The following is a 17,425-nucleotide window of genomic DNA, read 5'->3' as shown; positions in this document are numbered from 1 at the left end:
AGAGGAAAAGCTGATGTTGACTGAGAATGAGAGCAGGAAATCCATCAAAGAGCAATAGGATTTTCCCACACACACCCCCACCCCCCCCTCCTTTTTTGGGGGAAATAGTTTTATTTAGTATTTCTCCTGAAGCAGTACGTCTGACAACTCAAATGTGTGTCACCTACCTGGGAATGAAAGCAGCTTTAGATGTGTGCAACTGGACTTGGTTCTTTGAAGTACGTATAAGGCTTGTAGAAAGTATTGGGATTCCACTTCAGAGATTGAAATCTTTATCTGCAAGGCAGATTCAGGTTAGCCAAATACATGTGAAGTCTTACCTCCATCTCTTACAAATGCTGATTCCCATAGAAACACATGGAAAACTAATAATCACTAATAATTCCAAATATACTCTTCTCAATTTTAATTTTGTCTGCTTGGCATAGCAAAATATTAAATCCACATGGCACATAATTCAGCTATCATTATATGAAAAAGCCAGATTGCCTCAGGCTACTGGCTGGATTTCTGGAGTTGTGGTTTGTGGGGTTTTTTTTTAAGTACCTCTTCCTTTTACTTCTAACATCATGGTCTAATGAGCATATCGCTCCACTGCAACTTTAGAATGCCACAGATGACTCAAAATTAAATTCTTTTGGATATCAACAAAGCATCTGTACAGCTTAAGGCAGGAAAGTATGAGATACAGCTATGAAGAATCCAGAGAGTATAATAAAGCAAAATGCATGTGCAAAACCGCTGGATCTGCAAAAACCAAAATCGGCATAATTTGGAGATCTAATCGGGAAGCTAGTTGAGTAGTTGCTTGTTCACCCATATAAATACAGTGAATGGTATACCTGTTAAAAGATAGTCTTTTAAATAATGTAAAGCACCAGAGCTTGCTAAGGTACATCATGAACTGTGGGAATGCTAACCATTATTATCTATTGTTATATATCTTACATATGTCCGTGCTTTAAAAAAAGGAGCCAAGTGATCAGCATAATCATTAACAGACTACTCGTTCTCCTCTAATGAGATCAGTTGATGGCTTCACGCTGCATGTGTTAAGAATTTTAATGGAGTAATGACTATACTTAGTAATAACTACAGCTTCTTTATTTCTTTATTTAGGAGCTGACAGGAAAAAGTAGACAGCCCTCCCTGCAAGAGGCACCAAGGATAAGTAGAGGAAATGTCACTTGCTAGCTTTGTTCTCTGTAAGACAGCAGCAGAGCACTTGACATTCCCTTCTGCCACTGTGCAGCAAAACACTCCTTAAATAGACCATCGTGGCACCTGGAAGGTGCTGTCAGTGTCGAATACGACTTGGCCCCAAACAGATTTGTTTCCTGTGAGTTCAGTGAGTGTTCTTATTTGTGAATGTGAAAATTATGAGATGTAAAATGTGACCTAAACCCTTCTGCTCGGTGAGGGATAAATTGTTTTGGCTTCTCTGTCAAAGGGTTGCTGTCCAGCTGGACTCCTGAGTGATAAACAGTGAATGCTTACTGCGAGTGTGTTCCCCTAGCTGGGGCATGAGGCTGACCTTTGTAGATCTTTTGGTTCCCTGTTTAACAGACAAGTAACAAGTAGCCTCTGCATGCACAAGACTGTCTATTTTAGAAAATGAAACTGCAGAAGAAAACTGTTGCTTGTACTGAAGTGGGGACAGGAGGGTATATCAGGCAATCTCCCCTCCCTCCCAACTCCCAACTCAGCAGACTGGTGAGACTTAAAAAAAAAAATTCAACTAATTATTTTATTCTTCTTCTGGTTTGAATTGGGCAATGGCTGGTGAAAATTTATGGCTTTAGATCTACAGGAGTTGCGCTAGCTGTTTAATTGGCAGCTGTCTACAGAGAGAAACAGACTAGTTGTTCTTGTTAGCAGATTAAATCTGTTCAGCTATACCCAGAAAAAGGAATTCCTGGCAGGATTTCTCTCTTGCATAAGCTTCTCTCTGAGGATTAATGGATCTGGATTTTTGTTTGCAAGGAAGTTGATTTTTTTTTTTTTTTACTGTATTTTGTAAATCTTGGTGTTGTGAAACATCTTTATCACTGTGGTAACGTCAGAGTCTTCTAGAGAAGCAGCCGTTGATAAGTTAAAGATATCATATTTTCCATACAACTGAGGAAACTTGCTTCTCATGTGACTTTTTAACAGCGAGTATTGTTTCAGTTGAAGCTGCTGGATTAACAGTAAGAGAAGTAGTTTTGGTTTTACCCTTAGGTTGTCTTGAATTGCTGTGGACTTGGGTGTTCTCAGTTACTCTTTCAGTGTGCTTCAGCATTCGCAGGTATTGTGTTGTGGTTGATAGAGATCTCTGACTTACACAGTCCAACCAAGTCAGTGTTCCTTTATGGTGTTTCTTGTTCCCAGTTAGTATGAAAAATACAAGTGGCTGCAGCCTGCTCTGAAGGATTCTCTAGGCTGAGTTTTGATGTGTATAAGAGGGAATAAAGTTTAGCATGGCCTTTTCAGCCCTTTAAACTGATGTCAGATATCTCTGTTGCTCTTTTTCAGATAATGCAAAGACAGTTTATATATTTTTGTGTGTATACATATATATATATAAAAAAACTGTATTATTTTTTTTTTTTTTAGGATCTGTAGACTGTGTTATTTGAGAAGAAAATGAAGAGTACTGCCAGGCCTTGGACTGCAGTGGCAAAACAAGGGAGTCATGGTGTTGACAGAGGAAAATCGCTTTCCACCACCTCAACAGGAATGAAGACATCCAAGTCCTCAACTTCACTTGCCTTTGAATCTCGGCTCAGCAAGGTACTAACCAGTAGGGACCGTGCAAGCATTGTCGCCTTGTTCCACATTAAAATTTTGGTTTAGTCCTGGAACATCACTGCACCCTGAGACTTGGGAGTGGGGTTGACCACCGTATTAAGCATAGAGGTATTATAATTGTGTTGTATTTTAGACTGATGCACACTTCTGAAAATGCTTTGCATGTGATGGTGGAGACACTGCATCTGTACAAGGTATGAGTGGGTTCTCTTACACTTTGTGTGAGGGAATTGCCTTAACTTTAAGATGGAGAAAAGTAAATGGCAAATTCTTAGTTCAACTGATTGTTACACATCTAAAGAAATTGGAAGAGATCGATTAATGGATCTCCGGAATTCCTAAAAATCTGTGCCTGTCTTCCTTCAAGGCAAAATATAATAATAAAATATTATTTGCAGTGGAACAAACACATTTTATGAATCCTATCTTTCTGTAGTTATTTTTCAAAAATAACAGAAACTTCTGTTGAAGTAGTGTTTTTAAGAAAATGGAGTAATATACCTGAAAATGCTGTTGCATCTGTACCCTTGCAGCCAGCAAACAAAAATAACCTTGTCGTCCACATACAGACCAAGATACCAGTGCTGAAAAATAGACCATGGGCTTCCTGGTTGTAACTGTTTCCAATAGTAAAGTTCAGTAAACAATATGTAACATGGTACAGCATTTTAATCCAGAGGAGATCTAAAACTCCTAGAAGATTTGAGCATCGTTACCTATAAGATATTTCAGTCTAATGCTCCAGGCAGGTTATGTTCATCATTGTTCATCATTGGCTGAGGCAAGCATCTCTGAAGGAATGCTACCAAAGAGGCTAATCAGGAAATCTGATATGATTAATTTGTATATTGTGTGAAATGTAGAGGGTTTTCTTTCTAATTACAGCAGATACCTTCCAGTTGTTCATAATTTGCAAATCCAAGATTATCAAAGTGGTTTCCTTAAAGAAATGGGGTAGAAAAAGGCACTGTAGTTGATGCTGTAAAGAGGGCACATTGAAGAAATTACTTTAGAGAGACTGAAGAAGTCTCTAAAGGTCAGAAAGTCAGATTGTTCCGTTCTGCTTCTAAGAGTGAGCTGACAAAACCTCTGCCAGAAGGCAAAACGTTAGCTGTTTGGTATCCTGGAGCAGATCAACATTTCAGCTATTGAAACTTATGTGCTTGCAGGATCCAGGAAACCACAGACTTCGTCAGAGGAGGAGATGAAAGGGAGAAAGAATTGGAGTTGAGAGACTTCATTTTGCTTAAATATTTTACATTTGGGAACCACTAAATAGAGAGAGTACTGCCTGTGTTATCTCTTTTAACCTGAGCAGTGGTTTTCAGCCTGTGGTTCATGGCCCCCTCCTGGGTATCACTGGACAACTTCAAAGGAAGTGGGTTTTGATTTGTGAAAAAGTTTGTGTCCGCAAACTCAAAAGGATAGAAAAAATACTGCTTTAGAGAGACTTTTCAGAACATTGGTCTCTTAAAATGTTTAAAGTATTTTTCCTGAAATTAGAGGCTGTTATTAGAGGTGCATAGGCTGTTACAGGCACACAACTGGGAAAGCATCTGACCAAAGTTCTGAGATAAATTGCTACTTCTGCTTGTTAAAGCAACATAATTTTAGTGTTTCTCCTTGAATCCTAAGTTCATTGTGCTTGTATTGCATGGATTTCTTGAGCACGTGTTTAGAGTAATTTGCTGTACCAAAAATCTCCCTCCCAAAAAAGATCACATAACAATGGACCCTTCCTTTCTCACATACAATAAAGCTAAGTAAATTGTAGTTAGATCTGCTAATATTTTTTTTAAAAAAAATATACTGTAAAATACCCTGTAAAGCAAACAGTTTACCTTCTTCCAAGCTTATGAAACATATCAGTGTTAATCTTTATAGAACTCTGCAGCTTAGCTATTCTGAAAACCAATGCGCTTTTTGCTGAGAATGATTTCCTTGGTGGTCACATGAACAAAATGCTTTCTTGTGAACAGACTTTTCCATTTCTCTTCTGCTGAGTCCTACAGTCCCTAGTGAAACAAATAGCATTAGGTCCCGTCATGAGCTCATTGGCCATCTTTACTCGTTGCTTTTCAATAAACAAGGAAGGTAAAATAGCGGAAATCATACCATGTTTAAGATAAGGGTTTTCCAATTGATAATTGCGTTAGATCTTGCACTGGCCGCGCTTGCATTTTATTGTGGCAGCCTGAGATTCTAAGGTCACCATTGGGGCAAAACTGCATGGTCCTGAGTGGAGAGACAAGAACCAGCAGATCCTTTTAGGCTCTTTTTTTGGTAGATAGGTAAAGGGCCAGTTATTTGCTGCTTTGACCTACTCAGTGTGTTAGGTTCTGCAACTGGCACGTATCTGTACAGGTCCAAATGCCTGACTAAATGTAAACTGGTGAGGAAATACGATGAAGCTGTTCAGAGCAAGATCTGAGAAGTTTTGAGTTGCCAGTAGTCTGCTCCTGTAAACTATTTTCTCCCTGCCTTTGAATTATTTGCTTATTCGAATGGTCTTTCCCATTTTCATTCTTCACTGTTGAAACAGTATTATCTGTTAACCCACCAAAATCTAGAATGTGAAACAAATACAAAAATTAATACATTATTTAATAGGGTTATCAAACCAATATTCCCATTGGGTTACTTTATGGCAATGTTCCTTTTGTAGTTCCTGGACTACTTGATGGGAATATTCAAGGTCTTAATCTTCTGGTTGCTCACCATCTCTGTTGCAGCTGAAGAGGGCAAGCAGCGATGACATGCTTACAAAACCGGGGGTGACAGCAGCTTCTGGAGTCTCTAGACTGAAGAAGACTATTACAACAGGAGCCATTTCTGAGCTTGCAGAGAGTCGACTGAAGCCCAGCACAGGTAGATACAAAGATTCTGGAAGACAGCCTACTCGATCTGAGATGTGCTCTGAGCGTCGCTTGGTTTATTTACCGAGATACTAGCTGAGATTTCCTTGCCACCCCTGGTAGCACAGCTATAACTGACCCGCTATAATCTTCAGCCTGTAGGACGAGACGTACGGTGCCTTGCAGACTGGCCTTTCGCTGCATCCTACACCCCCCAGCCAGGAGTGCGAAGGGGGACCCTGCGGGGTGGGCCGGCCCCGAGCGGCCACGCGGTGGCGCCGGCGGCCCGCGCTGCCCCCGCGGCGGAGGTGCGCAGCCCGCTGTCCCGCAGAGCTGTCAGTTAGTGTGAAACCTTTCTGCTTTAAGTTTTCATAGCGTTATCAACAGCATCCTCCCCTCTCCTTCTGCCGGGTGAGCAGAGCGGTTACCCTGCAGCTCCTGGGGCGCCGCAGAGACGCGAGAACGAAGAGCCAGCCCTAGCATCTTCACGTACAGCTTGTGCTCCTAAGCTACAGCGTGGCATGCTCTCTCCCCTCTTGTGTTAGCCCCATCAGCTTGTTCCCGTTGGTTGCAAATCTAAGCCTGTTTCTAAAGGCAGCAACACCATCTGCATACCAAGGGCTTCTGTGCAAACGCTCTGCTTTCCCCCAGGAGCTCAGCAAATGCTTGCTTTTGTCTGCTCCCTGGTGGCATTTCCAAGGGAATGTGAGATCTTATTAAATTTGACCATGACCTCCCTATTTGTCACAGCCTCTGCAGGGTTTGGCAGTGTAACGAAAAATGTTACTAACCAGAAAGGGATTGCTGAAAAATTAAAAAAAAAAATATTTAAATTCTTTATGTACTTCCTCCCACCCTTGAAAGAAAATGATGCATCTTGTAACAGCATAAATGCTTCACCGTAACCCAAGGACAGATCCTGTTCTGTGGTTAATTGGTGTGTAAATCCTCAAATTTAATAGTGACTAGTCATATCCAAAGGCATTTGAGATTCACCAGCCAATAAAGAGGCATGATGCTGGCAAGAGATACTTGGGAGGAGTAACACAGGGAGAAGAGAACCTGTATGGATGATGCAGCACAAGATCCCGGGAATGCAGCCAGGGAAACAGCACTGCAGGGAGTCCAGAATGGAATACATATGCCAGATACAAAAATACTAGCACTGGAATAGAGAGCCCCCTTCTGCATGCACGTATAATAACTGGGATTGGAGGAGGAATAAGATCTATGATGATGACTACCTTAAATACAAAGGCTAAAATGGTTTATGGGAGGCCAAGTTACATTTGAGATTTGTTTTGCCAATTTAAATTACATAGTTAGATCTGACCTCATATGTTGCTTTGTATCAGCATTTGGAGAAGTATTAATAGGAATACTAGTACTAAGTGAAAAGAGTCAGTGTGGAGCTATGTATATAGTGTGAATACTAAGAATATGTGTTTTACCCCTCTAAAATTCCTTTTGACCTAGAGAGAACTGTCCCAGGTCTTATGGTGGCTATTACAGGTATGTATACAAGAAGACTTGTGTCTTACATATCTTAATTTTCACAGTGGTGCTTGAAAATCTAGCTGTGTTCTGAGAATGTGTCACTATTGTGGCCACTGAAAAGTGCTAGATATTAGTGAGCAAGGTTACAAAGCTGAATGTTACTTTTAGATTGTCACACTACAAGAAAAATACCAATAGACATAATATTGTATATTGTTGCTAAGAGGAAAACTAAAAATCACATATGACAGAGGGCACAACATGTTCCTGGGAACATAAGCAGAAAATGAGAGAACACTTTCAGCTGCTATATTTTGTTGAAATGGCATCCGAAGTAGTATCAGATTGTGATCAAGGCTACGGTGCAATGCTGACTGTGGAGCTAATCCAAGTAAGGACATTCCTGTAGCTAGGAAATGCAGATGTTTGTGTACATAGCCAACGTGTAAATCTTGAAATTTTGTCCTGAAACCACATTCTTTGGCTTCTTTGATTGCCTTCATCAATTCTGCATTTTTCTTTCATGTCTCAACAACAGGCATCATGTCTTTCCCCTCCTTGTTTATACTTTTTAGATTGGGCTTTCTTTGTCTGCTATTCAAGTGAGCAATTTGATTATTTTACTGAAGTGATAGTATATCGGTTCCAGCTACAGTCTGGTGCTACTCAGTTGGTATTACAGTATTGTGTAAGAGAAATGAAAAGAAAGGTATGGAAACAAAAAAGCTTAGGGTTCTTTCTTCTTTGGGTGTGACTGTCCAACACTTGTGTGATGACCTTGAGCAACAGCATATGTTCCAAATGCTACAGATAATAAATAATGGACATAAAGATTGCCTGTTTAGATAGGCTTGTTTGTATGCTGCCCTTGGTGGAGTTTAGGTTACTTATTCTAGCTTTTTGCTGACATGACTAACCCTGTCTGCCTTGTTGGAAGGTAACACAGTAAATTATAAGCAACTTAAAGGGAGATGAGGCCAATCTCGTGTATCCATTCTTGGCAAGTGGAGTTGAGCAAATGGAACTGGAGATGGATTCTGGCTGGAAGTTCTGTGCTGTGATGTTTGGCTTTGTAACTGCTTGGCAGTTTTGAAATCCCAAGTAATGGGAAATTACATGCAAGGAGAAATAAATGTCTTGGGTTCAACTTCCTTATCCACAGTCTTTCCATGTACTGTCCTGAAGTAGCAATTTGGTTTTACGTTAAAACCAAACTTACAGAGCACTTGCGCTGCTTTTAATGTTTCAGTAGATGAAAAAGAGCTGGAAAAATTGCAAACAGGAGGGAAGAGGTCACTAATTCTGAAAAATGTTTATTTTAATACATGCCCTTGTAAAGCCATCCAGTCTATGAAGACATATAGTAAATAAGTTATTTTAAAATATTTTAATAGAGGAATTTATATCTTCATGAGAAACTAGGACTCTCTTCTTAAGATTCAGGCTTATGGGAAATTGGTGATTTTTCAGATTCTGATCCTTCAAGGTTTGCAAACCAGATAACCCTAAATAATGCAATTTCACAGAGAATTGCAAAGCTTCTTATGTGATCATATATTTCTCAGGGAGAGCACCACATGATAATACTGGTATGCAAATGGAAAAATTGAGGTTTAGATGGGTGAAATTACTTGTTCAGTGGATCCTAGAAGTCATTCCAAACCCTTGCTCTCAGTTCTGTCACTTGTTCCCTACAAACTCCCAATTCAAGCACTTTCTGAAAATTTCCCTTAAGGCTGTCTAGTTTAATCATGTTCATGTGCTTCCTTGATGTTATTTCAGTGCCAGCAGCACTGTCAGGTTTGACAAGAACAAAAAAACCCCAACGAATTGTATGCTGGACATCAGAAAAGAGTTACAGCAGGGTGTGTGACTGTGCTGGGCTGTGAGCACATAATCCAAAAGCATTCAGAATACTTCAGGCAACCCCATTTCTCAGAAATATATTGATTTTTATATTGAGCTCTGCCAGCTCCACTGTGAAGTATCAGTTATCCTGGAAATGTAAGTAACACATAGCTGTACTTTGTTTTGTCAGGCTGCTTCATCAGCTTATTTCTTTATTCCAAAGTAAAGTCTAAATCTATATAGACCTATTGAATTTGCCTCAGAAACAGTAGGAAACTGCCAATAACAATGCTATAATCACCTTACTTTAATTTTTATAGAAATTCTGGGTATTTTACGGACAAGCTTAGGATCTCTGTAAAGCTCAAACCATGTTAGAAGATGGGTGCTGTACCTTCTTGCAGTGATAGTGGGACGTGTTAAATCTCTGGAGGCTAGGAGAAGCCAAGATGCCAGCAGGAATGCGAGGGATGGCCTACTGCATCATCCCATATTCCATCAGAAATGGCCGTTTATTTTTATGCATCAAATGGGAAAATCAATAATTTGCACACCTTTTCAGCCGAAGCAACAAAAGTGTGTTGCTTTCTGTGTGTGCCTGCTGAGCTGATTAACGTCAGTAGTTGGAGACAGTGCCAGTACAGGAGAAGTATAGAGGTAAACTCAAAAGATACAGAGGGTTTCAATTATCTCTTAGGCATCTAGCATCAAGGCTCTGAACTCTGTGGGTGACCTGGACAAAAGCTACTGATCCCAGCATGGAACATTGCCAGCATCAGAAATGAAGCTGTAGAAAGCATGCTGTTGTAATAAGCCAGTAATACAAAGAAATCTGGCATAATCAGTGAAGGCTATAGAAGGACCTGAAGATTATATTCTGTTGTGGAACAGTTTGGTTTGAGCAACGTTCAGCTCCAGTAAGGAGGGTCTCTGTTTTGATGGGTTTTTCTGTGAGTTGTCACTCTGATCCATTCCCAGTTGTCAGATTTAACGTCCCAATGGCTAAATATGATACCTATATATCTGCAGTTCCTTCCCAGCTCTAGTAGAGCACATACCATAAGTCCATTTGTCCATCACTGTTTTGCCATGTAGTTTATGTGAAAAGAAAAATCTTTATTTCCCTCTAAAACAGTTGCTTGTGGCTTTTTGTGTTGATATGATATTGAGAAAGGAGAGGCTTTAAATAAGGCCAACTGACCACTACCAGTGTTGGTGTTAGTACTGGGAAAGTACGAGTATCACTTGTGAAACTTGAGCAAGTTCAGCTGTGGCTGATTTTAGACAGGAGACTGGTATATGGTATTACATCAGATCAGTCATTAGGTATGCTTCCCTCCCATCAAAATTGAAAATGTGAGCAGACTACAGATTTCAGAGCTTCCTGCACATTTTATAGACTTGTCATTTCAAGATTCCTGTTTGACAATAATATATGGACTGTATGAAATTTATCGTTCTGCTGACTTCTCTGCTTGGCAAGTGTTTGTCACTTTCTGATGTGGGGTAATAGTTTAGGTTATTGTGCAGCTAATCCAGACCATAAGCCTTCTCTACATGGTCAGAAAATTCAAGGAAAGTTGTTGGGGTTTTGTTGGGTTTTGGTGTTTGTTTTTTTTTAATAAAAGCTTTCTGAAAAAAAATCCTTGGAAAAAACCTAATTGTCAGTTTAGTTCTTCATAAGATGCTAATGCACCCCAATTAGAATAGGAAAAAGGAAAGTGATTTCTTTTGAAGGACAGCTCTCTGACCTTGGGGTCCTTTTACTCTCCCATACATCAGTTTTTGACAGGGCCTGCTTTTTGTGATCTGTCATGTCAAAGGACCACTATAGGTTTGCAGAAAGGTTGCTGCACTTTGCATTCAGACTCGTTACTGTCTCATTTTTCTTGTGAAAGATGGAGACAAGTGTGAGAGACACTAATGAGATTGGTACGTTCTGTTCCACAAGACTTCACTGGAAACCAAATGACTGATCTTATCTGGGGTTTCCCAGGAACAATAAATACACTTTTAAACTTCATCTGGAAAGGTAGTTGTGCTTTGCTACCCTTTCCAGGTACACGACATCTCTTGCATAATTATTCTTTCTTATCAAGGAAAAGAGATTCTAGCTCCAGAACTGATACAAAACAGAAAGGAAGACTCAAAAAAAATTGCTTTGTCAAGATGTCATTCAAATAGGCAAGAAGTACTGCAGGAATTTAACATGCAAAACAATGTGGGAGTGTATGTCTACGTTTACATCCATGGTTCTACGCGTAGCTGGATATGCATATTGACATCGATGCACATCTGTAAATAGCTACATGATTGTTTGTAACATACTGGTGCAGATGTGAATCTGAACCTTAACTTCTCTGACATTATGTAGCAAACTATTCCCTCTATCTGTGATTTCCCCAGGTATCAAGCAGTCCAAGTTTCAGCACCATTTTAGAAGTTTTCACTCACTAACCTCTGAAGGGGACAGCTCATGAATTGAGGTAGATCAAATTTGGCATTCCAGATTTAGTTTATGGCAGCTACTTGTCAAGTTTCTTATTTCTTCTTACAATTATTTTTTCCCTTGTGATAGCTTGCATATACTCAAATATGTATATTTACTTTTGATGCCTTTGCTGAAAAAGTTCCTGTATGTTGTTTGCCATGTTAAATTTTCATGTTGTTCTAATCTTTGCTTTTTCTTTCTGTAACCCAGGGATAGTTCTCCATCTCAGAATGGCTTGGAATGGGCGCTGCTTCACAGGACTATTCTCTAGGATTCTTTTTCCCCTTTGATAAATATGTTACACTCTGGTAGGATATTTTAGTCAGAAAAGTTACTTATTCCAGTAGGGCAGAAGGCGCTCACTAGTTCCTTAATGAAATAATGGCAGTGGTCTTATCATTCAAGTCTGATATCTGTTGGCTCAAGATCTCAGTCCCATGATGCCTTAAACTAGAGATAGCTGTCCGTGGATGTTCTGAAGGTAACATATAGAGGTTGACTCCCGTAATTATTCTTTTGTTCTGTTGTTGGCTGTATTGTATGAAGCTTTTTCCATAACCAGGAATGGAGTGAGAGCAATGCATTTTAGTGACTGCTGGGATTTCTGATAGCTGATCCTGTTAAGGAGAACAGTTTGTTTGAGAGGCATTCGCAGGCTGTCTGCAGTTATGTGGCATTATTAAACAAGTAAGAATTAACTTCTGCTGACAACATTGCAGCATGTACCTTTTTCAGTTTTTACTGTCCTAATCTACTGCACAATTTACAATCTCTTTTCTAAGATTTTGCATGCAACTTCTGGTTAAAACGATCTTTGAAATAGAGACCCTTTTCTCTGTTGTATATTCCCCTGAGAATGACTTCATTGGCACATGTTTACCACCCTGGGACCTGAGCCAGTTAAGAGGATTCAGTGTGCGGTAGAGATACCGAAATGCTAAATCTTGAAGTCTGTAATGACTTGACTCATTAAATCATTGACAGTTAATTGGCTCAAGCCAACATGTATAGGGAAGATCCATTACAGCTGTAAGCAAACTGTGGTGATCACAAAAGCCTTGCTAGGGATACCTAAACAGAAAGGGGAGCATGCCTGGATGGTCCAGGAATAGTACAAATCTATGATCTCTCAATTTGTTTTCATTCCTTTTCAGGCTTCCTTAGTGAAGTTGTTCGGAAAAGTCAACACAAGGTTGTGTTGACTACCAGGCCTAGGTTAATTATCAGCTTTCCTTCAACTGGTTTGAAGAGAAATGATCCTCAGCACAAATTCTTTAGGCCTAAATGTATCACAGCCAGAATGCCTTGGCAGAGTGCCATTGTGTTTGCACTTAAAGAATGGGAGGGAGCGGAAGAAAGGAACGCGAAGCTGGCCTGGTCTGACAACTATGCATATCAGGAGAGGGCTTGGCATTCCTTGTGTTATTTTTTTCCCCCACTGTTTTTTTCAGCAGCTTTTGGCTTACATTAGATTGTAATACTGTAAAGTAAGAGGGAGGGATTGACAGCTACATCTCAGATGGGTTCCTCGATGGCTGGAGTTCTGTACCATGAATTTAACTATGACCTCACCCAGTATCATCACAACCAAAAAAATTTGGTTTAGCATAGTTAAAAATACATTTGCTCTGGGTTCCAATGTAGATATTATATTCCTAATCCTTTGAAGTCCACTGCTGTACGTGATACACACATCTCTAGGTTTCTTTTCTCTGCTACATTATGTACTCAGTGCCTGTAAAATATTTAGCATTAATGGAAGAAGTAGAACATAATAGTGTGAACACTGGTATTGATAGTCAGTGGCCTACTCTTAGGGCCCATTCAATTTAGTTCAGTCTTGGATGGAAGGTCCAGCCTCTGGAAGTCCTGCTCAGCATCTGTAACTTCTTGAGACCTTAGCCTTCTGAAGAGACTGTCAGCTATCTGGCCACTGCAAATTTGGCATCATTCTGTGGCGGCTTCATGCTTTTTCTTTTAACGTGGATTACAATTTGAACAGCAGTCATGCTAATTAACTTGCTGTGTTCTAAGAGTAGGATGTGAGGAAAGGTTATGCCTGGCAAGTGAGTCCTGTCATTTGACTAGCGAGTTAAAAGAATTATGTATGTCACCTTGAGTAATAAATTCCCATTTTCACTATACAGAAAACGGGTGTTTGGGGGGTTTTATTGGCAGTGAATAGTGCAAAGGAATGAGTCAAGCTTCATGCCTAGGAAGAAACCAGCTAATATGCTGTATAGATATGAAATTGTTCATTCATTCATTTTTGTATCTATTATTGAGGAGGAAGGGAAAATAATGTAAAATATTCAAATAATAAATAGTTGCCTAAAGGTTTAGCCATGCATCTGTCATAATCTGTTACTAGTCACCATGCTAGAAATCATGCTTGCCATTATTCCTCTTTCTTTTTCCTCAGTTTGAGCTGCAAGCTCCATAAGCAGTAATCTTTTATGACTTCAGCTCAGGATATAACTGTATTTTTAAAATTCATACCTGACCTTTCTCTGTGGACTTGGGCTAGAAGTCTTTCTCCTGACATCACTCTCCCTATCATGGTGTTAGAATGTTCTGACTTACGTTTCGTGCCACTGTCAAAAATAACAGATTAGTTCCTTCTAGTCATGACTCTTCTACAGTGTTGGCATTTCAGGGGTTTGCTCTGACTCAGTGATTACATCCTGTAATTACAGTATGGGTGCAAGCCTGGAGTCCTGGGACCCTGTTACACTATATAACTTTTTGTGTTGCAGAAATAGAAAGCAGGCATTGTAATAATAAATGCTCAGTGTTAGGATTTACCAATCCAAAAGATTATCTGGGCTAACCCAATCCTGCTGCTGAATCCTTTGGAAGAAAAGCAGGAGTCACTCTTTAGTCTATAATAGAAGAAAACCTCTTCGTCTTGGAAATATGTTTCAACAGCAGTTGGAGGACTTTTGTGTCTGTACCTTTGAGAAGGGCAAGCTGAATACCTATCCTAATAAGATACAAGGTTTAAGAGATTGTAAGATGACTTTTAGACAAAGAATGTACTCTCAATGACCATTTTTTGCAGAACATATATAGTTCATTCATTAAAGTGTTTTACACTTGGCATGTCATAAGATAGAAGTAGACAGGAGTTGTTTAATGTCATCCAAATATGGACAGATATACAAAAACTTAGCTTCAACCATACAGTGTCAGAGCAAGAACAATGAAGAACTTAAGACTGACAACTAAGTCACCCTGTTATATTGAAATGTTAGCAAAATTCTGTTTCTCTTGTATTGAATGATCTCCAGATATTTTTTTTATTTGAAACGATGGATTCACAACTAGCTTGACTGAAAATGAAACGTACAGAAGTTAATCTATTTTGAGCCTAGGACACTGTTAGTTTATTATTTCTGAATGTGTTTTTAACCCTCTTCTTGAAACCAAGACTTTAAGATGATGATTCTGTTAATTATCCATGTAATAGAAACTGATTACTGAAGTCATTCGGTGTTGTTCCCCATGTATGTCATGACTCCATTAGCAAAGGGGTATCTAGACTTCTTTTTTTGAAAGGTTGGCTGTTGGTCAGCCTCTGTGGATAGGCCTGCCTCATGCAGCTGCTCTTGCACAAGTCACAGTCAAAAGCATGGATGATAGAGATACAGTATGTAGATCATATTTGTGGTTGCAGCTTCTAAATGTAGTAGTGGCTATCAGGTTTGGTGGTGGCTTTTTCCAGTGCTTGTGAGGAGCTAGCATGAGGGGAATTTTGGAAATTGCTGTAGTAATTTTTACGAATAATAAAACACCAGGTCCTTACTTCAACAACAAAAAACCCCCTAGGTTTTAATAGTATTCAGTGTACCCTGCCACATGCTTTCATAATGTGGGTGTGCAGTGTGCTGCCTGTTCTCAGCACCACTTGAGGCTAAGAAGGGCTGGGGATGCTCAAGCTCACCCAGGAACAGCCCCAGAGGATATTGGAACATATCTGATAGACAGGACTTTTCAAAGGGGCTTGTGCTCACAGTCACAAAAGGTTTTCAGAGTTCAATCTCCATCTCAGTATCTTTAAAGTATCCTTAAGCTTTCAGAAGATGCTGAGCATTTCTGAAACTTGGTTCCCTAATTCTTGTGACAGCTTAGTTAAGAGCTGACCTTAACCAGATGCATAAGCGTACTGAGATCTGTGGGCAGGGTGTTTGCTCCATGGTAAGCATGCTTTGGGTGTTGTGAACCGAGGGCAACATGAATTTTGGCTTTGCTTTGGAGGCATTTGGCTGTGCTTGTCTTCACTGAGGCTCCTTCTTGCTTTATCCTTCCCAGCTGCATTTCAGTATTTTGTTGTGAAGTTTACTGCCGGACGGCCTAGAAACAGCTCTCCGGCGCTTCGCCCCTCTGCAGCCGCGGCGGCCTTGGGGCACTGAAGCTCCGCTCAAGTCGCCAAGCTGAGTTGCTGTCTCTGGTGGAGCTCGGGTCCTGCTTCAGGGCGCCTTGATGCCATCAGTGCCTCTCTCTGCACCGCCTGCAGTTTGCGCTGGCTGCCCCTGGGTGGCTTACCCTGCTCGTTGAGTCACTCCTCCTTTCTCTGCGAGCTCGCTCGCTCTTTCTCTGCCTCCCTTTCTCCCCCTCCTTTTATTCCAGCAGTCAGGCAGCTAATTTACTGCACAGGCCGGCCTTCAGTGCATAATATTGTAATGAGGTAGGAGGGAGAGCCACAGCTGCTTCAGCATGAGCAGCAGGCTCTGTTCCTGGTGCCAGGAACTAGGAAGGAGCTGACTTCTTTCTCCCTTTTTAAGTTGGCCGAAGCGTAGACGTTAAAAGCAGATAGAGGAGGTCCGCCTCTGACACGAGCATGAGCGGGGCGCCGGGGGTCCTCTAGAGGAGCTCGGGGAAGAGCGGGGGAGTGGACCGACGATGGGCAACCAGCCTGGGCGAGTGAGGAGCACGACCAAGGTCTGTAGAGACCGTGCGAAATGCCGGGGCTGTTACTGCAGGGCATGGGGTTTTGTTCTCGGGGGGGGGGGGGGGGGGGGGGGGGGGGGGAGGTGGGGAGGTTTTAACCGCCGTGTCCCACTGAGCGGAAACAGAGGCTGTTGTCACAGCTAATGCTGATGGCTTCGAGCCTGCTAGAAATCACTGTTGTTTACCTTGTGCCTTGTAAATGCTGTTCGTTACTGCTCCGTAGCAGAGATCACAAGGACCGTCCTTAGGGAAGCTTTACTGAAAGAAATCCTTTGCTGGTTGGAACAGAATGCCTACAAGGGAGGGACCCTTATTGCCTGACGTATTATTTTACATAGTCTGCATGATGCAGCTAAAAAGTTACAAAGCTTATCTAGTGATGTATATACAACTTGTCAGGATCTGCAGTTTGGCTGTGCTAGCCTTCACCATTGTTCATGGCCTGAGGCCTGAAATTTTCCAGGCCTTAGAATTTAAAATGATGCCTTTGTGGAAGGTCTTCCCACCATTGTCCTTTCAGAAGTGTAGTGCTCTGCATGTTAATCGGTAGCAGGTTTTATAGAAGACTAAGCTAGTATCAGGTATATCTAATTCTGCTTGCGCTAAATGTCTACGCTGGATGCTAGGAAAGCTGGCAATTTGTTCCTGGTGCTGTGGCACTGTTTTGGTTGCCTTTCTATTTTGCTTGTTTCTCAAATGCTGAAGGGGGCGCGGGGGGTGGGAAGGAATAAACTCACTGATTTCTGCTGTTTATTTCTTAGTTTCTGTTCGAGTTTAGAACCCTCTAATGTACAGAAAACTGGAATCAGTTGTATTTCCTGGCACTCTTACTGTTACCATGGGAATTTCATTCACTAAATTCCATTAAAGTTGTTACTGCTTGAGCAGGGTTTTTTTGTAATTTTGGATTAGGTATGTAGGTTTGTTTTAAAAGCAAATACATATGTACCTGATCTCCTAAGTGTTGTGAGGTAAAGCAAGAGGCAGAGAACAC

At 40.8% G+C, this 17,425-nt stretch overlaps 1 protein-coding gene across 4 annotated transcripts in view; it reads left to right on the top strand.

Moving 5' to 3' along the window:
• SPECC1 (sperm antigen with calponin homology and coiled-coil domains 1) overlaps nt 1–17,425 on the top strand; it is an 89,271-nt gene that overhangs the window by 8,547 nt on the left and 63,299 nt on the right. For 2 of the 4 annotated variants that reach the window (XM_037372789.1, XM_037372814.1), the window contains exons 3-4: nt 2,596–2,772; nt 5,523–5,658. In XM_037372789.1, coding sequence (XP_037228686.1) covers nt 2,626–2,772; nt 5,523–5,658 — 283 coding nt within the window. In that variant the 5' untranslated portion in view covers nt 2,596–2,625. Of the gene's footprint in view, nt 1–1,119; nt 1,340–2,595; nt 2,773–5,522; nt 5,659–16,090; nt 16,423–17,425 lie in introns of those variants that run through there. The other 2 variants (XM_037372796.1, XM_037372805.1) reach the window with 2 other exon arrangements.

The sequence above is a fragment of the Falco rusticolus genome, chromosome 1 (genome assembly GCF_015220075.1).
Source record: "Falco rusticolus isolate bFalRus1 chromosome 1, bFalRus1.pri, whole genome shotgun sequence".
NCBI classification, from domain to species: Eukaryota; Metazoa; Chordata; class Aves; order Falconiformes; family Falconidae; genus Falco; species Falco rusticolus.
This window is presented reverse-complemented; position numbering and strand designations above follow the sequence as displayed.